This window comes from Chiroxiphia lanceolata, chromosome 3 (assembly GCF_009829145.1).
Source record: "Chiroxiphia lanceolata isolate bChiLan1 chromosome 3, bChiLan1.pri, whole genome shotgun sequence".
Lineage (NCBI taxonomy): Eukaryota > Metazoa > Chordata > Aves > Passeriformes > Pipridae > Chiroxiphia > Chiroxiphia lanceolata.
This window is the reverse complement of record NC_045639.1, coordinates 1,449,881-1,474,736: the sequence shown is the minus strand read 5'-3', so window position 1 is coordinate 1,474,736 and position 24,856 is coordinate 1,449,881. Positions and strand designations below refer to the sequence as shown.

Sequence of the window (24,856 nt, the reverse complement as noted above, 5' to 3'; positions counted from 1 at the left end):
GTTGGAGGGACGTGGAACCACTGTAGAGCATTAGAGTGGGTCTGGACTCTGAGCTTCCACTTCCAGTGGACCCGTGGCAAAGTGAATGAATCTCAGTTCTCTGAGCACTCTTGCCAGGCTTCTGAAATTCAGCTTTGCCAGTGAATTGTGGAGAACACAAACATTATGCCAAAAAATTCAAAGGCGGTTTTTAACAGGTACATATTAATAAATCCATTTTCCCTTTTCTCTAACGGTTCAAACAAGAAAAGTTTCAGTGTGGATTATTATCCACAAAACAATTTCATTTCTTTGAAATGTTGAGATTTCATTTAGTAGGTGATGGCTGTTATCTGGCTTTTACATCATCTGACACAACCTGAAGATTTTTAAGTATCAAGTGTCTCTTTTGTGGGGAGCAGATTACTCAAAAACCCTGTTAAACTTCCCAGATAACAGAATTAACCTGGTTTCCCAGATGCAGAGGACATATAAAGACATGTCATCCAGCCACAGCTTATTATTAAAAAGTAGCCAAGTATCACTGCTTTATAAGGCCAAAATAGAAAATAATTAAGGATGAAAACCAGCACTTTGGTTTCTCTGTACTCTGCTACCCTCCTGATGATGAAGTTATGCAGCATCACGATAAAACCACCAAATGATTCACCAGTAACACACCAATGCTCTGCACATAAAATCTGGAGAGGTCAGTGCTAAAACACCACAGAAACACGCTGAGATTTAATGCTGAACAGAATCTTCCACTCTCTCCTTTCTACCACAGGCTTGGGCAGTTCAGGGTTTTGGGGGATTTTTTTGTTTGAAAAAGCCTAAATAAGCAAAGAAGGTGCTTACCAGAGCAGCTCCTGGGAGTGCAGGTCAATAACTGAGCTCTGGATCTGTCCCCAGCTCTGTCCCCTCCTGTCCCAGCTGCCCCTGTTTGTCCCAGACGAGGCCCCCCCTGCCAGCCCCAGCTGCAGGTATTTTCATTGCCCAAGTCCTTTTAGTTCCAAGCTCCCAGAAATGAAACCCTCACCTGAGAACAATCTGTGCTTAAGGGGCGTCACACAACAGAAAAACCCTCACAGCACACAGCTGCTTTTATCAGGGGAAAAAAAAAGGCTAACAGTGCAGCCCACATCAATTTGATATCACAAAATTCCTTCTACAGCCAGGGCCTTTTCCCAGGGGAATCTCTAGTGCCCAAGACACAGGTGTTACACTGAACATCTCCTGGATGTCAGGTGTATTTTCCTGTGATATTACTGACTATTTCCTCTAAGTCATGTTATGTAAGCACTTTCTATGCTTTTATTACAAAAAAAAAAAAAAAAAAAGGAATGAAACTAAGGAGAAGAGACTGGCTTTATTAGTTACTCAGAACAGGGAGCTCACCCCAGCATGGTTGGCCACATGAAAGCTGCCTGAGGAGTCAGAAAGTCCATTAGAAACTCCATTATATTATTCCATCAACCCACAATTTAACAAAGTAAAAGAAAGAAGTAGCTTCAGATGGAAATGTTAATAATAATTACCCGAGCCAAAGTAAAATCTTCCTCTGATTTTGCCTTCTGGAATCTCACAAAGGCTGCACAAGCTCTAAAAATGTATTTGTTGGGACTCATGGGGGTATGAGCAGTGCTTTCAGATGAGAAGCTGTAATTCAGCAGGACCAGAAAATCAAATTACTTCTCAGACTTCTACGATATAAAAACCTTACTCTTGAGGTTCTACATCCAAAAACCAGGAGTTAATGCCAACATTTTACTGGTATTTGGGAAGAACACACCCAGCCTTCCCTCAGTGCCTGTGGTGCCTGTTTGGAAGCACAGCAGGATGCTATAAATGTGCAGAGGAATGTACATACAACAGAAGGATGGAGCACACGCTCTGTATGTGAGAAAGCCCAGGGACTTAATTTAGGGGACGGTGCATTGGAGGAATTCCCAGATTTGCCATAGAAGGAATAATAAAACTGAGGAGAAGTTTACCCTTTTTGAGTTCCATGGCAGTGCTACCTAAGTCTCCTAGTTTAAAATATCTCTATTATAGTCTGCAGTACTAATACAGCTGAAAATAGAGCCATCAATATTTTCTGATTATGTTTGTATTTTTGAAAGCAAAATATTAATAGAGCTGACTGATGTGTGACACACAATCCACATTCTGCTCTCTCTTGCAAAAATATCAGGGTAGCTGAGAATTTTAATGCATGGTAATTTGTGCAATGCATTTTTCATACATTTGCTTTTATTTTTGTATTCTGCAGGCAGCTGGAATAAGTAAAAAAAGATCTGTAATCAGCTCAGAATTAAAAAAAAATTGTGAAAGCCAAGGCTTTACTCCACAGTCATTGTTTAAATGTTAAAATAGTAAAATTACGTGCTTTGGCTTTTATGATCTTATAATGCAGCCATAAATACATTTAGAAATGTTTGCATTTTTACTCTGGAAACGAGCTGCAACAGAATAAATCTATATATTCTGTTATTTAATACACATTAAGAACAAATCTAAATACACCTTCAGGTACAGTTCCAAAAAGCCCCCATAAAACCTGAAGGTTGCCACCTATTTTCCCAAGAACTCCTCATTTTAGAACCGCCCTCACACCCAGATAGTAGGTTTGGGAAGAGGAGCCTTTCTACGTTTCCATTTAATCTCCTCACACATAACACACACATTTGAGTCACGGTTCCCCCCAGGAAGGTGGGAATAGCTTGTCACACATAAAGATGATCTCCCTTAGGCTTCAGGTGAGTATTTTGGGAACAATCCAGGCCTTCCTTCACATAAACCCCGCTACTGGAAACACTTCACTAGTTTCTGATGCACAACTGAGTACAAGCAACACACACTGAACCTTCAAGAGACCATAGAAAATTGAAATAGGAACAAATAGGGAAGATGTTCCATTATTTCTGGACAAGGCAGCTCAGCCACCAAAGTGTGGGTGAGCACAATGCCAGGAGTTGCCCCGACCCCCTTCTGTGAAAGGCACAGTTCCTGGGAATCTGTACAATGGCACCACACGCAAAGGCTGCCACAGGAGATTATCCTCAGAGACCTGATCGACTTTTGTAACTTGGAGTGAGATATTTAATCCTGGGGTAAAAATCTCTAATAGCCACGGCTACACCAGCTAATAAACCACTCCAGGGGAGAGGCTGTAACAGAATTCACACAGAAGAGTGAGAATGGAACAAGAAAAAAGAATTAAGAGAAAACAAGATAGCAAGGAAACCTCCCCCCTATCATTCCAAGAATGTCTCTGAGTTGGAGAGCCCCCAAGGCAGCCTTTAGGAGGGTGACTGTGGGGTCTCATGCACAGGAGGCTCCTGCAGTTGTGTGGCAGTTTAGTTGATAACTCTGAGTTCATCTCCCCCAAGGCCAGTGAGAAGCACTCCTCTTTAGTCACTGGCAGCTCAGCTTTCTTGTGACAACAGTGTAAAAATCATAAATTTGGGAAAAAAAGAAAAAAATTATTAAATCGAGAGAAGCGTACTTTGAAATATGAATATTCTAACCAGGAAAAATTAAAGTCTAACAACAAAATTATGTTCAAAATGTGTGATATGCTGCCAACCTTTCCTATGAACCAAATTCCTCAGGGATTTTTACTGGTTTATGAAACAGCTGATCAAAGACATCCTAAAATTTTCCAAATAAGACAGGGAAAATGTGTATGAACAGCCAAGTCTGGGAAATCCCACATCCATGAGCAATCCAAGAAGAAAATAGGAGACCAACCTACTCCGGTTTCAGTCCCACTGAAGCTTTTCCACTTGGGATGGTGGGTGCCAAAGGGACCGGGAAACTCCTTCCAGCCCAGTGACTCGAGGGAGCCAGGGGGAAAGCTGCAACCCAACATGTTAGAAAGAGTCTGCTGCCATTCCCAGAGGAGCAATCCTTGCCCAGTATAACTGGCAGTGACATGTGAAAGGCCGGGCTCTGGCTGTAGACAGACACGAGAGCTAAACATTGAGAGCTGAACATCGCAGGGATCTCCCGGGCACAGCGGGACGGCTCCTGCTCGTGCCTCAAATCCCTGTTGGCAGCAGGGAAGCTCTGGGGTTTGGGATTCAGGGCTTTGCTGCTGCCATCCCACAGACTGGGGCATGTTGTTCCAAGCCCCACAGCCAAGCCATGGCTGTGGCTATCGCGGCCTTTTTGTGACTATTACCATCTCTTTTTTTTTTTTTTTTGATTTCTATCACATACCAGAGCCAAAAAAACCCCTCTTGTCACAACGCAAGAGCTTTTTTTTTAACTGGTAACATTTTCTAGGAGCCTAAAATTCTGTGACAACTCAGGCAAAGCTCAGATTTGCCGACACTGAACATCTCTATTTAGTTCCAACCACTGAGCAATTCCAGTTTAAATCCAGTATGTTCATAAGTGGAATGAAGGGACAGCATCACTCCTTGCTGTTACCTCTGGGACAGAAAAGAGGGTGTCTAGAAGTTAAAGGGGTAATCCTGGCATGGTATTTAGCCAACAAGTTATTTGAAAGCCAAATATATATAATTTTTACGTTTATGCATTATATAATACTACAGAATCATATAATAATCATATATATATATATATATATATTTGTGTTGTATATATGTTTAAAAATGAGAACACAATCCTGCCAAAGACTGAGGTGGATCCCAGGAAGTACAGCTCAGCTGGCAGTGAGCTGTGACAGCTGCAGAATGTGCTCAGTTTGGAGGGGTTGGGGCTCGTTAAATGGTTGTATCTGATAGGGAGGGAGAAGGCAGGGAAAAAAAAAGTGTGCAGTGCACTTAACTGTCATCACACATAAAGCAATTCCCACCAAACTAAATGACAAGGTAAAAGAGCATTTACCTCTAGGCAGTGGGGAGTCCCAGGGATTACAAATGAAACATTACGGATACCACGAGGAAAATGCGAAGTGCAACACAGTGTACAGAGCACATTCGCAATAATTCCATCAAATAACTCCTTAACACAGCAGGAAACAGGGCAGGCTAAAGAGCTGTCTTATCCAGCAGCAGTGTATTCATACTTCATTTAATCTGTCCTTTGCTGAAACACAAAATACGCTGGTTATTCCTGACTTAAATTATCTCCTGGCCCAGCACCAGGTCTAACAGTTAACCAAAATACAGCTGTGAAGTTGTACTGATGCAGGCACAAGGGCCAAGACATTCCTTGCTCAGGTAAATGGATGCTGCCTTCTCAGCTCTCTTACAAAAGCTAATGTTGTACCTCACGTAAGGCAGCCCTCAGAGAACAGGTCTCTCTGTTCAGATTTACCATATTCTTTACACAGACATTTACAAAAATAAAGACCTGTCACCCATCTCCCATGCACATCCAGGATTTCCTCACATGCCCAGTCACACTCATCTATTCACCGGGCTCTGGAAAGTTAAAGATCCACATCCTAGTTCTCCTCAGAGCATACAAATGAGCCCTGGAAATTCAAGTATTTTCTAGAAATTTTAGACATGGAAGATGAATTTACTTCCAAACTTTTCAAATGATCCATCTGTGTAACAGAGCAATTCATATGTTAGCACATAAGGCAGTGCCCACAGAGCTAAAAAGCAAATCATGTCTGTGGAAACTCTACAGAAAGAGAAGAGAAATAGCAAAAAGGGAAGACAGAGTTTGGGGATTTAGCATGTTCTTTCAATCAAGCAACTTCCCTTCTCTGCTGGCTACAAAATGGATAGTTGGGAAAAAACATGTGAAGGGAAACAGTTCAGAACCTCTACATACTGTTATTTTAGGAGACAAACTTGGTAGAGGTTTGAGGTGCCTTTGCACATCCAGTAAGCTCAGGCTCCTGACTTTGGGATCTCAGGCAGCACCACAGCCAGAGGAGGGAAAGAAACTCCACCACCACCTGCCCTGCTGTTCACAGCCCGCACACCACACCCAAAACCCAACTCCACAGGAACCTACCTGAAGCCATGTTTACGGGATTGCTCTACAGTCACTTAGAAATGAACTGAAATAAAAGGTAAATACAGCAAGTTTCAAATACCAAGTAATGCCACGCAGTTCAATGAACGTTTCACATAGGCAGAATTTTCAGTATTAAATTCCTGAGGATCTGGAATGTCCCTGGAAGTGTTCACTGACCTTCCTGCTCTGGTGAGCGACTGATCAGACACGTGGAAAAGAGATTCAAATCCACTTCTCTTCCATAGGACCAGCTGCATTAGGCACCCTCAGAATATAGGAAACCCCCCCAGTTACTCAAAACGTGTCTTTTAATGCGAGATACAGTTATTAATGATCCAAACAGTTCTCAATTTCCCCTGTGTTCTAATGGATGTGCAGCCAGTGGCAGATAGGAACAGGAAGGAGCAGGTGTGAAGTTCTGCCACTACCAAAATCCCTGACGTGCTGTTATTTGAGGGGGATTGGGGTGATCCAAAGAACGCCTTTGAAACTTCAGTTTTGTGAGGCTAATACCAGGAGTTATATAAACAAACAGGGAATTACGACTCTTTATGTTTTTATGTAAGCACTACGACTCATTATTTCTCTTTTCCTCTTGATTCCTTAGCCATCCCTTCAGAGCAGAGATTGGGAACCTGGGGTTGTGCCTTCTGTGAAATCTCTGAGCTGGGCTCCTGGGAGGCCTTTTTGCTGTATTTCAGGTTCGGTGCTGCAGTGGAGGCTGAAGAGTTTTGTGCCATTATGTAACTGCCTGGCAGCATGTAGCCTCAGGTACTTATAATCTGGTTTACTGCTTGTCATTTGCTAATACTTGGGGTTTTTCTCCAGCTTATGGTATCACGGATGTTACAGGGGGGTTGCCTTCCACTTCCCAGGAGCAGAGAAAGCAGCTTCCACCACAGCCCCAGGTTCCTGTGGAGACTGAAATGTCTCTCCCTGCCCACAGCAGCTCCCCGTCGCCCCCGTGCCCGAGCACAGGGAGCAGTGCAATCCCCCTCCCCAGCGCAGGGGGCTTTGCTGCGCGCTCCCGCGGCACTGGAGGGAGCGCCGAGCAGGCTCCCGGAGCCAGTGTGAGCTGAGGGCAGCGCTGTTGCACACAATCAGCTAATCAAGTGCATTCAGCTCGGCTGGGCAGCCTCCAGATTTACCCACACCGTGGCAGCCGGCCAGGAGAGGGAAACAGCAGCGCTCCGTGTGCGGGGACACAAAGGAGCAGGTCTCTGCAGCGCTGATTCGAGGCATTCCTGTGTTCCAGAGCTTCCAAAAACACGAGCTGCTAAAGGAGATTTCATGTGTCCCTGTACACAGTTCAGGTATCTGCTTGCTCTTCTAGTCCCTTACAGTTTTCCTGAGCAAAATATCCTCTTTCCAAGAGGAAGTTAAGGAAATTTGTGTTTAACGTATCCATGCTAGAAACCTATGGCAAAAACACGTATCACACCTAATAATCACTATCAGCCTAAGGTAAAGATCACAGTGCACAAGCCCTCCAAAAACTTCATCTCATCCCTGGCATTCATTGTCAATTCAAGCCACAAATTTTCTGATATTCTTATTTCTAATTTCTGTGGTGATGCATTAACCTGCACTGCAATAAAAACTATGCTAACATATACACTGACATAAGACATTTGGTGCAAGAGTTGAAAACTGTAGGATTTGCCACATGTGCTTCTGAAGATTATTCCAGCATTCTCCTCTACAGCTCCCAAGCAGACAATGAAATAATAGGGCATATTCTGATAAAAGCCTTTAAACTACCAACACTTAGCAACTTCTATATTTTCTCATTGCATGAAGAAAGGAACAAAACATGCAAAGCTCTCAAAACTCTTAAGTTCTTGGCCAAGTTCAATCTCAAAGGAAGAAATTACTTCATATCTGTCTTCTCAAGATTGCAATTATTTAGAAAATTGCAGTTTTCATAGAATTATTAGTGTTCTGCCACGGAGGACCTGAATTTATGAAAAGCAATTTTTTAAAGGATATAAGGATAATTTAAAAGGATAAAAGAATAATTTTAATAACCTGAACTGTCCTCATCAGAGAGGAGAGATAAGAGGGATGAGATGAGCCTACAACAGATGTACAGATTTCTTTAAAAAGGTGTTCTCCCTCCACTTAATAGGAAAGAAATAAAGGGAATTAGTCCTCTTAATTTATTCTTTGTCAAAATTTTGTCATAATATGAAGTATCAAATTTTCACTCGAAATTACTGTGAAATATTTGAGTTCTGTGATACAATTTCTATCACAAATCCTGTATTTGAAAGAGTTGCACATCCAAAAGAAGCTCCCCAAAATTCTAATTACATTTTGAATGCCATGACGTGTGGTACAGAACCCAAGTGATTAAATAAATGATGCAGTGTGGGAAACAAATAGAGGAGGGAAGTGCCATCACAAAAGAGAATAAAAGGACAGTGGCATTTCTTTAACACCACCATTTAACACATTAAACACTCAAAGATCTGACCCAGTCTCAAAGAGCAGATTTTGTTCCCTGTGAGGAAGGAGCACAGAGCTGCCCATCCTGGAGCAGGCTGTCAAACTGACAGGGTTTGATCAAATTCCCAAGATAGAACCAGACAAACCTCTCCAGCCTGACAAGCAAAGCTTTGAAAGAGCTCAATATATGTCATTTGAGGCATTTGAGGCCTCCTCCTGATACCTCATATTTAAAAAAAACCAAACAAATAAACCCACTGTGGAAGTAGGAGGCCAGACCACGTGCAACAATCACTGTAGCTGCACAAGGCCTTGGATTAGGAACATAACTGTATATTATAAACTTCTTTTACAGCCACTAACAGAATACAGGGTAGTTCCACTGAACAGCATTTCAATAGGTTTTAAGAAAAAATAAATTTCTAAACAGATGAGAATCCCTCAGAATCCTAGAGGGATTGTTTTATTGTCTTTTTTTACTACTACTACTACTACTAGTTATTTACTGTTACATTCACTGTTATAAATACCATCATTGTGCAATTAATATTTGCCGCTAATAAGTGAACAACACTTGCAGTTTTTAACTCTGCATATGGAAGAATTTCCGAAGATGAGGAAGCAGATGTTTGGCACGAATGGATGCCCAATTTTGGTGTGCAGGCATCAATATTAGTGTGACTACATACAAACTGTAGTACTAGGCAGCAGGATTATGCCTTGAACATTCCAGTCTGCTAATGTAATGAAGGCACTCAAAATTCCTGATAAAAAAACCCCAGCGAAATCTTTTGTAACAGGGAAAGTCAGGCAACCAAAATAGCAGGGTTGCTATATCCCTCTGAGAGTAACCTTTATTTCATATTCTGTTTTTATTGTGCTCATGTCAGTGTATTTCAATCCATCTGTCACAGAAGGAAGAACAGACTTCAACGCCAGCATTAACACAAGTTCCAGCAATAAGCTGCAGAGCAGCAAAGTCCATTGTGCTGTTGGAATGTTTAAAGGAATTTGACATAAACACATACATGGCCTTAAGATGAAGGCTCCCTAAAGCTCTGGAGGTGTCATTCCCAGTCTGCTACAAACACCACTTCTAAAGGAGAATTTAAATTCAGCTTGTCTGTTGGACAGAAAAGCCAGACAACCAAATGTTCTTGGGGCACAAATGCATCTCATCTTGCTGCAGAAATCTAATCAAGACTTGGAAAGGAAAAAAAAGAAGTATCTGGAAATTGCCTACATAAATCTATCTGACATCCATTTCGTCAGGAAGAAAGAGAGCAATAACAGTTCATGGAGGTTGATCTCTTCTGTCCTGCAAGATGCAGTTTATAAACATCTGTAAAGACCAGAATTTGTGTATATACTTTTGCAGGAAGTTTGATAATACAAAACACTAATACAAAACTGTGCCATCGGCTCCTCCCCAGCCTTCAAACTAAGAAGAAAATTTGAAATTAAGGTTACTCATATCAAAATACTTTCTTTGAGTTTTCATCCTAGTAAAGGGTGATTACACACAACTACCTGATGACTCCTGGTCATCTCAAATCAAATTGAAATAAAGCAAGTGAAGAAGGTGCAGAGAGTTGATGCAGAGAAAGTAAAAAAATATATTAAAAAATGAAGGACAGGCTGTTCTGGTTGAAGACTGGAGCTAAATAATGACTGTTCTCATTGATATATTGCAACAAATTCCTGCTGAGTTTCTCCCCACTTTGAACTGATCTAATATTTCTAAACCCACATTCAATAAGATACTGCAATTACATATTCCAACATGTCTGATGCATTCACATGGATACTTAAAACACAAATTTATAGCAGCTTATAGCAACCCTGGGCAAGAGTTCAAATCCAAATGCAGAGCAGCAACCGAGCGCAGGCAGAAGAGGCCACCAGAACTTCATGGAACAAACTGCATTTTCCCCAGGTTTTCTGAGGTTGAAAGCAAAGGAAGCAATAAAGCTGAGGAGTTTTTAGGGGGCATTAATTTCTTTCATATGAAACTTGTTTAACAACGTACTGTCTCAAAACAGTTCCCAAAACACATCCAGCAACCACAGTAACGTGACCACCACCCTACAGAAACTGCTGTCCCTTACCATCCAACTGGGGGCAAGGAAACAAAGTGCTTCAGATCTCTTCAAATAAGCACCACCCTATAACCAGAAATATTATGATACATACTCTCAAATAAAAAGATAAAAGTACAATTATATCTTTGATCTCTGGGGTTTTGATTTGCGTAGCTCTGCCATCAATTCGCTAATTCCAAAATCACATTTCCTACAGTCAACGACACACAACATTGCTTCAGGCATCCTATTCCTTTTTTCCCCCAATGGCAGGAAGACAAGAAAATGTACAGTCATATTCCAATACACATCCTGTCTCCTGAAACAACCCTCCTGGGAACAAACCAGGCCTCCAGTCTGTATGTCAGTGCAGCAAATCTCCTCCCGCTGGCACAGCCGTGGTTTAATCCCAATCTGTCAGCACAGGGGCACTCACACACACACAGACACACACTTACAGCAATATTCTGATAAATCCCACACTGCCTTACATAAACAACGTGCTCTGCAATCCAGGGATAACAGGGGGCTTTGCAGGTACTCAAGAACAAGGAGACATCACTACTATACCAGTGGAAAAATTCCTCAAGGCTAGGAATGAATCTCTGTTTACAAGTGAATTCTGTAAAAAGAAATAAAATCAACTGTATTTTAAATGATGAGAAGTATCTCAACTGGTTATATTTTTACTTTTGCTGTTCTCTGTGGCTTTTGTATATGCAAAAATTGCAGAACAGTTATAGGAAAGAACTACCTCCACTCAACACTTAATTAAGGGAAAAACAAGGATTGATCTAATTGATCACTGTTCTACGAGTAAGGCACAACATAAAGTAAGAAAACCTTTTGTTCTTTTCAAAGTGTTCCAGTACTGTCAGAAGTAACGAGCCAGCCTTGCAGGTGGTTCTGCTGCACACAGACCCCACATTTGCAGGGATCCTGTGGAAGGCAGAGACGCTGCAAGCACTGCAAGATTCTCACTCCCACACAAAGGCACTGCTCTTACAATGAGCTGCTGCAAAAGCCCATTTTTAAATTACCCCAGAAGGAAAACAACCCCCGGGTGTTCATATCGGCTTCTGACCCCGAGTCCTGCCCCACAGCAATGACTGCAGCCAGTGACAGTCAGTGACAGGACACTGCTCCATCCCAGTGTCACCGTGGCTGGATCTACACCCCCGGGAGGGAGGCAGAAGAACAGGGCATGTTTCGTGCTCTTTGATTATAAAGTAAACTTCACCAATGACAAACACAAAGGACCCAGACCCCTCAGAGGCCAGAACTAACGCTGATTCACTTCAGCCACGTGTTGATCCTCTTCTGTAATGACAGGGCTTGCTAATCAATAGTATGAGCCACTCCACAACTAAGTAACGTGCAAGAAGAACTGTGTTAGATGACTGGCAGCAACAAAGGAACCACAGGGCACTGCAGTTAAGCAGGGGAGCTCTGGAGGTTACCCACAAACCCCTCCACAAAGCAGGGCTCACCTGGAGGGTAAATCAGGTGGTTCAGGACCTCGTCTCATGCTGAAGTCCAAGGAGGAAGAGCTGGGAAGCACAGCACCTGGTGGGGGCTTTGCTCAGGAAACAGGACATTCTGAGCTCACTTGTGCACTCAGAACATCGACCTTACCAGCCAAGTGCAGTACATCCAGTTCCTTCTACAGCCAGAACTCGCCTTTAAATATGGATCTTGGGAAAAATGGCATTTCTCCATTAATCCAACACACGCCGGTCTGCTTGAGCCCAAACTAAATTATGTCCAGCTGCATTATTTCGATACAAAACAAGAGGCAGAACCATTAATCTTGTGAAAACACATTAAACATGCACACCTGACCTTTCCACCAAGGACAAATATCCCCTTTCATGACTTCAACAAACACTCCCAGGTAATACACGGTATCAGCTCTGAGAATCACGGGGTCATCAATTTTTTTTTGCCACAGAACAGCATTCACAAAAACCTTTCAACACGAAAGGAGATAACAGCACTCCTTGCAAGCAGATGATCTTCCCACTTCAAGGTCTTCTGGTCTCAAGGATTTGCAGTATTTTCCAAAATCTGCAACTTTTCTTTTTTTTAAATGGTGTTTCAAACCTCTTTAGAAATTACAACCCGTTGGACTGCAAATGCACACGCTGCTGTTTAGAAGCTGGTCTCAGGCAAGTAAATCCCAACAAAACCAGAAAAACTGGATAAGTACATTCACCCCATTCATCTCAATTGGATGAAAGCTATGAAGCCTAAAATGTGAGAATTTAAATTCCTGCGTTTATGAGTCATATCAGTGATGACCACACAAAGAATTACTTACTTAAAAGTACAAGTATAATATTTGGGACATTTTTCCCTCAGCTGGTTGAATATTAAAAAAACAGAGAGACAACCAAAGCATGACTGTCCAACCAAAACTCAGTGGAGATCTGTAGTTACGTAGCTGTGTTTAAACGAATTATATTTCTAGTATTTAATAAGAACTCAAGCCTAACCTCAGAAATATACAACTCTCTACATGGATTACACTTCCTATTCCACAGAGTATTGAAATTTGTGTCCATACAACAGGCAAAACTTTTAATGTCATGATACTGCAGATGCATCTAAAATACCTGACTCTTCTCTGAGCAGCCCAGTGTACATTTAAACAGCCTTTTGGAGCTGCAATATCTTTGAAACCAGCATAAACTTCTATGCACATCCACAGTACTTGACAGAACGCTTTAACACATCCCAGAGAGAAGGATGCTACGAGGGCACACAGGAGCCAAAAGCTCTTCCTAGGAAAAGTGGATGGTTTCCATAACCAGGGATGACGTGACAGTTGTGTGAGGTGGTTACAGTGTCAGGACTCTGCCTTTGGCAGATGTTTCCACAGCACTCCCACACCATGAGTCACCTGGGACCGCTCTGGTTCCACATCATCAACAAAACACTTCATTCATGCTGAATTGGGTGAACAGGGAGGGCAGCACATAGCTGTGCTCAGAGGAGTGGCATCGCCAGGCAACATCCTTCATGGGGATATTCTAGGCTCACATTTCTGTCACAAAGTAGTAGCTACAACATTAATTTTCTATTTTACCGATGTAATTTTCTGTATTTCGGGCAGATTTTTAGGAGGGGACCTAGAACTCTTTCACCGTGTTTTTACTGTGCTATTTTGTGAGGTGCAGTAAAAATCAGCGTTCTGTAGGACAAGAACATCAATTAAATCCACTTCTCAGGCAGAATCTGAGAGAAAGAGGCAATAAATTGGACAGATGAAGAGCCAGACCTGTGCTTCTGTAGCCATCTTGCACCAGCATGCTTGGGATTTTTTGCCTGGAGTGCAAACAGCTGAAGTTGATTTTGATTTAAATTTTCCGGATGATATTAAAAGCAGCTTAGCTTGAGCGATGTGTCAGATTTATGGACTCCCGTGCTGGGATTTGCCGAGGGCAAGGAGAGCTACACCTGCCTTCTGTGCGATGTCAGAACTGATGAGCCGGGGTCCCGGCTCTGGGAAGATCACTGTGCTGGAGACGCGGTTTTGCAGCACTGTTGCACTAAGATCTTCCCAGTGCTGAAACCAAATGCCTTGCTTTTGGTGCAGTGCAAGAGAAAAACTTACTGTCTCTCTCTTAATTATTGCAACATTTTGAGGCTTTGCTACAAAATAACGATAACCGATAGTATCTAGAAATCCAGCTATCACACAGCCTGCCGCTGACAAATCTGGGCGGCTTGAAAACGGCAGGTGCAAGCCGAGCTGTAAGAAGCAAGGAGGGGGTATTCTGCCAGCCCTACATTCTCCTCCCTTCCCTTTAAACCCCACCCCACCCCACCACCAGAGAAGTCAGCCCCCTTACCTGATAATATCATCGTTGTGCCCGAGGAAGAATTTCTGGCTGTGCTCCCTGGTGTTGTAAACCACGCCGACTCCGGCCACGAAGTACACGACCTCTTTCCCTGCCGTGTAGTACAGGTTGTTGCGGCACTGGTGGCCCCGGTAGCCGTACACCCACTCCAGCCGGAGCTGGCAGCGCGGAGCCGTCCGATCCGCCATGATAACCAACCCCCTGCCCACCCGCACACAGCCGAGCGCTGACCCGCCTGCCCCCGGCACGCTTTCCCCTTTCCGGCGTTGGCGATGCCTGCCCAGCTGCCGGAGCCTCAGGTGGCCCTTCGGAGCGGGGAAGGGGCCGGGAAGCGCATCGGCGGGGCCGGGATGCCGCCGCTCAGCGCCGCGCCGCCACCATCATCTGCCGCCGCCGCTGCCCAGGACGAGCCGCCGCCGCTCCGCCGCCGCCGCGCCACCAGCCAACTTCTCGGGGGCACACCGGCACACCTACATGGGCAGCACACGGGGCCTGCTGTCCTCCCGAAGGCAAAGTAACTTCTGTGCGTCACCAGCACCACCTGCCAAAGGCTTCCCGCTGCGCCTCCCGTGCGGCACCTTCTTGGCTTCCTGCACAGCGCTTCCTGGGCGCTCCTCTTTTTAACATAGTTACCCCCGGGGCCAGAGCTGAAAGAGAAGAAAACACAAGCCCCGTGGGTTTGAATGGCAGAGTGCACGTGTGTTTAAAAGGGACTGCTGGGATGGGGAGAGCTCTGCCTGGACGGGGGGGACTGTCTGGGTGAGGGGAGCTCCGCTGGGATGGGCGCTGGGGGTGCTCTGGGCGCTTCCGAGCCCCTTTCACACGATTCAACGCTCCGAGTCCTCACAGGAATCCTCTCTTTCAATACCGTCTCATACACAACATCCAGCATAAATATGGGGATACAACCCAGCTTTCCTTATCCCCCAGCGACCCAAAACTTCCTCCTTTTGGATTCTACAGCAACCATGTAATTAATACAATTTTAAATTTCCCATTTTCAGTCACTCCAATTCACCATGAGGTAGTGGGGGGCTGGTGGCTTATTTTTTGACCCCCCCTTTTTTTTTTTTTTTTTTTTGTACTGTCATCCTTTGGAATGATATTTCAAGGAACACATTTCCTCGCTTGTGTTCTGCTTTTCCTAAAGCAGAATTTGTATTGTCATTATCAGCCGAGCGTGGTTGCTGCATGTCGTTGGTGATAAGACATCCACCGCTTTATAGTATCGCTCCACGGGAGCCCAAACCCAGCCCTCCAGAAACTCGGCCACAACCGCAGGGAAGAGGATGCTGGAATCACAGAACCAAACATTCACAGGGCACAGCGCCAGACGGACGGGAAGAAGGGAATTAATTCCAAAGGTTGACAACAACCCCTGTACCTTTTCCCACACCACACGCCTCACACCGACGTGCGCGTTGGCACCGCTCACACCCGGGGTCACAGCGCCGGCAGCACTCCGGGACGCGGCGGCGGGACTGCCGCCCGCGGGGAACGCGCTGCTCGCCCGAGGCGAACCTCGGAGCCTCCGGACCCACCTCCAGCGGGAGCCCGGCCCCCGGCGGGCGGGCGGGGCCCTCACGGTGCCGCCCCGGGCGGGCGGGGCCCTCACGGAGCCCTCACGGCGCCCGCCCTGGGGCGGGGCCGCCGCGCGCGGCGCCTCACGGGGCGCGAGCCCTTCCCGCCCTTTCGGTGGCGCGCGGCGCTTCAGGGGCCGCGAGCCCTTCGCGCCCTTTCGGGGTCCGGGACCGTGAGGGGCCGCGGTACCGCCAGCCCTGCCCCGCCGGGGACACGCGGATTAAGGCAATAAAACATGACTTTCTGCTTTCCCTGTTTACGGTAGTCTCCAAAAGTCTCACAAGATACAACCAAATTCGCAGTCACTTTTTTTTTTTTTTTAACTGCTTCACCAGCAAAACACCTGGTTTTATCATAGAATATCCTGAGTTGGAAGGGACCCCCTGGGATCATCGAGTTCCACTCCTGGACCTGCACAGGACACCCCAACAATCCCCCCCTGTCCCAGAGAGCGCTGTCCAAATGCTCCTCGAGCTCTGGCAGTGCTCGACTATCCTCTGGGTGAAAAACCTTTTCCTGACATCCCACCTGAACCTCCCCTGATTCAGCTCCGGCTGCTCCCTGGAGTTCTGTCACTGGTCATTACATAATTTACACCTGCTGGGACCGCTGGGACCGGTCCCCTTGTCTGTAATTAAATTCCCTGTGGCAACACGCCAGATCTTTGGGGCAGAACACGTCCTGGCTGTACCTTTCATGCAGGTTCACCTGCACAAAACCCCTGCTCTTCCAGCGCTCCCCCCTGGAACGTGCTGGCAAAGGCTTTTAGCACCCTTATTTACTCATGTTACAGCCGGGCCTGCACTAATCTGAATGCTCTTAAATTTGTAAATTTAATATTTGTAAAATATTTCAAATTCGTTGCATTACCCACCAGCACAGAAGCCCACTCGTGCTGGGCTGAAGCATCTTTGTGTAGCTGCCAAAACTATTTCAATCTCTTTTTTTTTTTTGTCAGACTGTGGAAAACCACTTTGTCACCCTGTGGATGTGGGTATCTAATAAGGCTTCCAGTGAATGATAAATTCTTTATCCTTTCCCATCCCACTATTATTCAATAGCATAAATTCCATGTGATCATAGCTTTCCTTTTATCATTTTTTTGGCTAAACTGTCTGAATCACATTAAAAAATTAATAGATATGACAAATAGGCTACTTAACTACTCAATAAAAACAAACAAAAAACTAGTTTCAAGCCTCTGCTTGTGTCACCTCTCTGTGAGCAACAGTAGTCAAACTGAACTTTGTATTTAAGCCTTCATGAAAACCTATATCCTCAGTTTTAGAAAAAAAATATTTTTATACATCATTATCATTATTTTAGTACACTAGTACATTATTAAGTACACTAGTTATGAACCAAGGCCCCAAAAAACCCTCAGAGAAAAACCTGTAAATGTGTGCAGCTACGTAAGTTCAGTTTCACTCATTTGTCTGCAATCTGTACCCTCAAGAATTTAGTGGATTTTATGGTGGTGATTGAATTAATTAATTCAATTAATTAATTTAATGGTGAGGGTTTTGTGGGCTGTTTGGTTGGGTTTTTTTTCAATTTAAAAAAATGCACTATTTACTTTCCTCTCAGGAGCTGTCATGTTGCCGAAAACGTTCCTCAGTGCTGCAACCTGCTGTTCACTGTCAGCACAACGTAAATATCCCTCGTGCTCTCCTGGGGTTTTTTGGGTGTTAATACTGGATTTTGGAGTCCTCAGCATCACAAATGAAAGGAAGGCTGGGAAGGAAAAATACAAATCAAGGCAAGAGTGTGAATCTTGATAAAAAAGGGGCGTTTCTGTTCAAAAAAAGAGTCGTCTGAATGTACTTCCAATTTAATGTAACTCTTGTAAAAATTAACACTTTGAAATATATTGAAGAACTTAATTAAAAGAGACATAAAAATTTGCAATAGCAGCAGCATTTTCGCCCCTCGCTGTGGCAAGGAGCCTGTTAGCTTGGAACACATATCCCATATTTTTACTGCCTTTTTTTTGGTATTAAATGTAAAAACCAACTGATGTGGCATCTTGTGTGAGTAGTACCTGAATGACAGTCTCTGCTCTCTGCCCAAGGGACCATTCCCTGCTGCTGGGTTTTTTTGAGGGCTTTGGGTTTGGTTTTTTGGTTTTATTTGCTTGTTTATAGCAAGCCTTGTATAGAAGATGCCAAAAAGCACCACATCTCAAATGGACTCCAATCCTCTGTGATACATCCTGCCCACTCTGTACATGTCCAAGAGCTGTGATTAACAATGAACAGTGAGGTTTTCCCTCCCAGAAACATCTGTGTTATGTCCTAGATCTCTGCTCCACAAAATAGCCTTTATAACTCCTTTTTTTGTGGATGAATGTACAGCAGATGCACAGAGATGCCATATTAATTGGTATTTCAAAATTGGTACCTCTTATTTGAGCTGTAAATGCTTTTTTAAATTCTATAAAATCCCTAAGACCTTGGGGGGAGGGTTTAGAAGCAGGAGCTGTGATCTGGTTCTGTTTGTTTGTTGCCTGGCATTACATTAATCCAATCCTGATTGATGCCTCTCAGTGATTTTACGATTTAACTACAAAATCATAACAGGGGAATTGGCTCTAAGCTCTTATTCCTTGTGGGCAGGAACACTGATTTGCATTAATGAAACGCTCAGATCTGGCCAGAAATAGCATTAGGGGGAAAACAGAGAAGAGGAAAAATGGAGCATTTTGCATCCTCAAGCCCATTTCTGAGAGACCAGACACTGGTCTCCCAGAGCCCATCTCTGCTGGGGCACTGCCTGCCTCCATCCAGACCTCCATGGGGGCTGCCTTCCTGCCATCTTTTCCTGGAATCTCAGTGACCAGTTTAAAATTTCTACCATCACTGCAGAAAGCCTGACCTTCCCAGATTGCTGCTCTCCCTCCCTCTGCCCCAGCAGGGATGGTGGTGGTTCCTCACCCTCCCATAGCCTGGCTGCCATACTCAACTCGGCTTCCTTCCTACGATGGTGCATCTGAGACGTGCCTAAATCTCGCCTCGAGTTTACATAACTCCTTAGAAATCTGCCTTTCTGAGTGAAGAGAACTTTCACCCAAGCTCTCAGTTGCCTCTAGTGCACAGATAACACTCGGTGTGGTGCAGCTCAGCATCTCCCTGGACACAGTGACCTCTCATGGACGATGCTGGCAAGGGAGTTTTGTCTCACTGGGCATAGGAGGAAAAGAAAAGCAGTAGGAGCAATAGGAGACTCATAACAAAATTCATGTTAGGCCCAGGTAATTTTTACAGTGAAAATGTAATGAGCCACCACAGCGTCCCATCTAACGGTGAAAGAGTATTCTGTGAGATGCATTATTTTGGGACACAAAGTAAATGATGCCTCATAGAACAAGTGTATCCACACTGTGCTGAGGCTGTGGTGTTCATGGCACAAGGTGTATTCCCACAGTGCTGTAGCTGGGGTGTTCTCCACCACCAGGCTGAGCAGAATGCTGGGCCTGACGAGCAGGGGAGGATCCGCACGCGCTGACGCACAAAATCCTTCTGTTCATCCTTTCCACCATAACTGGGTATTTAAGCCAAGTGGCCCCTTTCCTGCCCCCTGTGCCCCAGCAGCAGGGCTGGGCCGCTGGGCGCTGGGGCGGGACGTGCTGCATTATGACACACTGCGGATGCGCCCACGTGGGGCCTGCGAGCGGCTCCGCTGCTGCTGCTGCTGCTCCCCGGGCTGTCAGCTGACAGCACACACAGCGTCTGCACTGCCTTCCGTGGCACCGGCACAGGCACCCAGGGCTACCTGCTGAATCACAGCACACCCCACTCCTGTGCTTTTCGGGTTTCATTGCTCTACGCTGTGATACATTTCCCTTTGCTCCCCCCGGCGCTGGTTCATGCCTCGCCTCATTTGTACTTTAATCTTGTTTAAAATCCTTGGAAGCAAACCCCAATAATCCACCAGAACCGAAATATCTATCGACTGCTGTCACAAGGCTGGAGAAAAACGCTTGACAAGAGATAAATTACAGTGAGCAGTAAGGAAGGAAACAAATTAGAGCCTCAAGCTGAATGCTGACTCCTCAACTAGGCCCTGCACACCCAACACCGTGGGGACACCTGGAATCCCACTGCATTGAGAACACGGTGCTTTCTTACCTGACTTCTGTCCTGCTTGGCCTCAGAGGGTACTGTGGTGCCAGGACACGGAAAGGTAGCTGAATCCTCGCTCCACTTGTGCTGGCCCAGCGCTCCCGTCCCTCCTGCTCACAGGATGAGGCCTCGACCGGTCAGTCCACGGACAGAGCTGTGGGGTCAGCGAGCTGGATTCCACTTCTTCAGTGATTTAATTCTTAACATTAATCAGTCATTCAGCACAGCCTGTTCTTCTGATTTTTTTTTTTAATGAAAAGGACCAACGTCTGTTCCAACTCGTTGTTATTTAAGCTTCTATATTTTTCAGCTACCTGTGATTAGTTAAGGCAGCAAAAACCAAAACAGCCACCAAAAATAGCAAAACTACATCATACCTGCAAGCTATTAATTACAAAAGTATATTCTTAAGGACCCTACACATTTAAAGTCCATACTCTGTGAACTCAAGCATAAAAAAAAAACCCATGGTGAAGGGAAAAACCACCTAAACCAATATTTCACCAGGACAGAGACTAATCATTCCTTTCTTTTCCTTTACCATTACCATTAATCTTCCTTGTACAGAGGACAGCCCTACCACAGAACATATTGTCTGTGCAGAACAGATGGATTAATCTGCATTAGATTATTTGCATCAATCTAAATGGAAGCCCTCCCACCAACACACGCTTAATTCCAATGGCTAAGGAGTTCTGGGTTTTCCCCCACGCTGCACTCAGTTTGCCAGGATATGGGAAGGACCCTTCAGGATATAAACTGTGCTCCAGCTCCTCCCCCTTCAGTGAGTAACTGTGTTGGGAGTCTGGCCATGGTGACTGGGGCAGTCTGGGCAGCGACACAGCCACCCCTGAACAGGGACCACTGGTGGCAATGACAGCTGCTCCCATTTCAGTCCTGCCTCCAACAACTACCTTTACAGTCTCTCTTCTCCCCCTGCAATATTTTCCAGCAGTCCCTCCCTTCACCTGATCCAAGAGATTCCCGCAGTCCCTCTCCCTGCCCTGGCCCTGGCTGTGCCCACTGACCTGCCTGCTCTGGCCCGGCTGTGTCCGGAGGCTGCTCCTGACCCACCACCTCTCTCTGCAGGGAACTGCTCCCTGACGCTCCAAGGCTTACTAGGGCTCACTCCTGCTCCTCACCAACTTCCAGTCAGCTCCTAAGCAGAAAGCATTTTTATTCAAGTCATTTTTGGGAACAACTTTCAGCGAGAAGCAAGACAAAGAAGGAAACAACTCTGAAGGCACGTTCAGCCCAGTCACCCCAGAATCACACACCACAGCCCATAGAGATGGATCTGTCACTGCTCAGTGTAGCAGCTCAATTAAGTGACACATACTTAAGGCATCCACATCTCTGTGCACTTTAATCAACTAAGAACATTGCTTCATAGCCTCTAATAATGTTAAACCTCAGCTTTTTCTATTGTGTTAAAATTTACATTTACAATACTAGGAGTGTTAGCCTACATTTCACTAATAATTAGACTGGAACAACGTAACATTACAGAGTAAAAATCCATGTGCATGAATATTCCGTTGTTTAACAACCAAAAAACTTTGGAAAACAAGAAAAACCCAGAGAACACTGTACACTCCATGAAAAGAATTCAGACACTGTATACTGGTCACATGTTCAGGAAACTGTCGCTTGGAAACACGTTTGTTTGCAGTTTGTCTGCTTTCCACCTGAAGTTATATTTGAGCGTATTTTAATAATTACAATACATTAAAAACCAGGTTTCTTACATTTCACTGACTATAGAACATACTGGAGCTTCTCAGAGCTATTTCTCTCGGATGCTTCCCTAGGCAGCCTCCAAGGTAAGGAAAGGACTTAAGCACTTGAGCAAAAGGTGGGTAAAAAACTGGAGAATGGCACTTACTCCAAATGATGTGCTTTGGCTGCCAACTTTTACATGGAGCTTTACCTCAATCAGGTAAATGTCCAGGTAACTCCATCGCCCCAGCCTCTGCTTATGCTTTACTTCCATTCATTCTGCTGGATTTACTTCTCACAAACGGTATCTACGTCTAAATATTTTACAAAATATTGATTTAATTCCTTTTTTGGCACATAATTTGGGGAGCAGGGCAAAAGGGAGGGCAGCTGGGAAGCGAGGAGAAAGAAAAGTGGGAAGAGAGAAAACAGCTATTTCAGAATGAACTCTAGCACGAGAGAATGGAATTACATTTGGAGACATCAGTTTCAGTGCACAGGAGAGATGACATTTTAAAATAACTTTATTTTTGATCCTCTTTCAAAATTATGATTTAACATCGTCAGAAATGAAATAAGAAACTTACCCAGCATATTTAGTTTTAAAAGCATTTAATGACATCGCATATATTTAACAGATAGGGTAAAAGTCTAGAGGTACAGTTCGATACAACTGAAAGCCAGTTCCAGTACTACTCTTGACTACAGGCCCAGTCATTGAAAGTTCATTCCTATTAAATGTAATTTTTGATTGTGCAGTAAGATGAAAATTTTTCATTACAATAGTTACAGTGACAGAAATGCACACTATGTATCAAAGAGCAAGGTAATGTAGCAAAATTATAACACACAGTGCTGCAGCTGACAAGCAAGTAACCATTTGAGTAACATTACTTTTCCAGTAAATGCTTCAGTTCCACTTTTACACTTATCGATGATTTTAAAGGGTTTATTATACATCTAGTCTTATTATACTTTGTACTAGAATTATCTGAAACATACAATATAATGTATTTCGGAAAAAAAAAAAACAAAAACGAAAACAAAAACAAAACAAACCCAATTTGAAATAACAGCTTATTTGAAACTGTCTCAGCCTGTTCATCCGTCTGGAACACCAACATTCTTACGGGTGGTACTCGATGCAGAAACGCCTCGGGCCGTGTTAATAACCAGCGTCGTGTGTGAGTCAACATCCCTGCACTCTGTTACAGCAAAGAGAACACACTGCCCTTCAGCAAGGGTTAGAACTGCAAGGGGAGGCTCCACTAGGCAGGACCCAGCGCGGCACCCTCGGCTGAGGGAACGCTCTGAGCTGGGACATTGGTTTCTCGTGTGCACAGTAGATTCGAAAGCACCGCTGCCTTGCATACCAATAGCACTAGGAGTGGGTTATTTTCCAAGACAGCCTCACAAAATTGAGGAACAGTTTAAATATTAAGATCTAATCTACATTAACTTCATTTAAAAAAAAAAACAAAACAAAACAAAAACAAAAACAAACCCCCAAAACCTGGTCCTCCCTCTCCTACAGAAGCTGCCCAATGCACCTCATACATTTGTAACTTTAGATTTTTTTTTTTTTGTTGGCTTTTTTTTGTTTTAAAACGCTCTATAAATAAAAAAATGTCAATCACATTGAGGAACATGAGGCACAGAGAGTAACGTATTGGTTCTGAGCTCGCATGCTGGAATTCCACTGGAACGGTCAGAGAAGTGCAGTGTGTGGAGATGGAGTTCACTTCTTTTTACCAAAAAGGCTGAATCTTTTCTCTTTGTCTTTCTCCTTGTCCTTCTCCCGCTTGCCAGGGCTGGACTCGCTGGTTATTGTGACGCTGGCGGGCAGGGTCTGGGCACGGCTGGAGGCTGGAGTGCTCTGGGTGGTCGGGGACACCTCGATCTTGTCCGACGAGATGGCTGATGTGATGGCCTGGATCCACGTGTTCATCTCCTCCTTCAAGAAGCCCCAAGGGCAGAGAGCCGTTACAACCCCCAGCCTGCTCTGACCCGCATTGCGGAGGGGGAACGGACACGGGTGGGAAATGGGAGGAATCCGGCCCTGAGCCGTGCCCTGGCTCTCCTCTGGCTGTGCTCCTGCAGAGGTGGCTCCTAGAGCTGTACTTGAGCAGCCCTGAACCTGCACAGCACCCACACCCCCCTGCAGAGCACGGAATCAAAGCACACTCAAAGCACAGAGCACAGAGTACTCTGAGCTGGGAGGGACCCTGCAGTGACAGGGCCCTGAGCTCTCAGCAGCTCCGTGTCCCCTCTGCTACAACAGCACCCGTGGCACAGCAGAAATAAACCACAAGAAAAGCAAACTTACGTCGTCTTTGGCTTGGAAGAGGTATTCATTGCCATCGGTCAATCTGCAAAGGAAACAACACCCAGAGTGTTCCTGGCTCTTGTAAAACCCAGCAAAGTCCTGCAGCTGCTCTGCTCGGGGCACTGTGCTGGGCTGGCTCCAGGGACTGCACTGTGTGGCAGGGAGGAGGAGCTGCCTCTCCTCACAGGGAAGGAAGGCCAGGGTCTCCCTTCTGTTGGATTCCTGTGCTGATTTTACTCAAATGGTTTAACTGGGATACAATTAACGATACGTGTGAAGATACATATTAATTAAAAAATAACTGAATAATGCCAGGCCAGGCACCTGAACAAGCAGGAGCCGGGGGCAGCAGGAGCTTTCCCCATCTTTCCCCACAAACCCCAAGCATTTTAACATCTCTTTATGAAATGAAATTGAGTATTAAACAGTAAAATAACAGTGAGTGAGTAAAGAAAATATCCACCTGCAAGTACCCGAGGGGCCTGGCACACGTGATGGGGCACTGGGAAAAAAGGGCAGCTGGTTCTTCTGCCTAACTTTGCATTTGGAACAGCACATCCTTACATTAGCAATTCAGAGGGCTTTAAAATAGTCTACAGGATGAATCACATAGCTGCAGGCCTGTCTTCAAGAAAGCTACATTTCCCTAAATATTTGCTATATATTTCCCTATATATTTTCTATAAAGCACATTTTGCCCAGATATGGATTCTAACATCTTTAGAGGATTCCTGTACCAATATAAAATTATACTCTTCCAAAAAAACCCAAACCAAAACCCCTCTGTCTTGG

The 24,856-nt window shown here is 44.7% G+C and overlaps 2 protein-coding genes across 14 annotated transcripts in view; both read right to left on the bottom strand.

Annotated features, from left to right (window-relative positions):
- Positions 1 to 15,833, bottom strand: part of EML6 (EMAP like 6) — an 85,473-nt gene extending 69,640 nt beyond the window's left edge. For 7 of the 8 annotated variants that reach the window (XM_032684119.1, XM_032684123.1, XM_032684126.1 and 4 more), the window contains exons 1-2: positions 15,702 to 15,833; positions 14,309 to 14,964 (exon numbers count right to left, since the gene is read on the bottom strand). In XM_032684119.1, coding sequence (XP_032540010.1) covers positions 14,309 to 14,505 — 197 coding nt within the window. In that variant the 5' untranslated portion in view covers positions 14,506 to 14,964; positions 15,702 to 15,833. Of the gene's footprint in view, positions 1 to 14,308; positions 15,364 to 15,701 lie in introns of those variants that run through there. The other variant, XM_032684120.1, reaches the window with a different exon arrangement.
- Positions 15,834 to 22,333: 6,500 nt separating this feature from the next.
- The window catches only part of SPTBN1 (spectrin beta, non-erythrocytic 1), a 115,563-nt gene continuing 113,040 nt past the window's right edge, over positions 22,334 to 24,856 (bottom strand). For all 6 annotated transcript variants that reach the window (XM_032682299.1, XM_032682301.1, XM_032682303.1 and 3 more), the window contains 2 exons: positions 24,065 to 24,107; positions 22,334 to 23,692 (listed from right to left, as the gene is read on the bottom strand). In XM_032682299.1, coding sequence (XP_032538190.1) covers positions 23,477 to 23,692; positions 24,065 to 24,107 — 259 coding nt within the window. In that variant the 3' untranslated portion in view covers positions 22,334 to 23,476. The remainder of the gene's footprint in view (positions 23,693 to 24,064; positions 24,108 to 24,856) is intronic.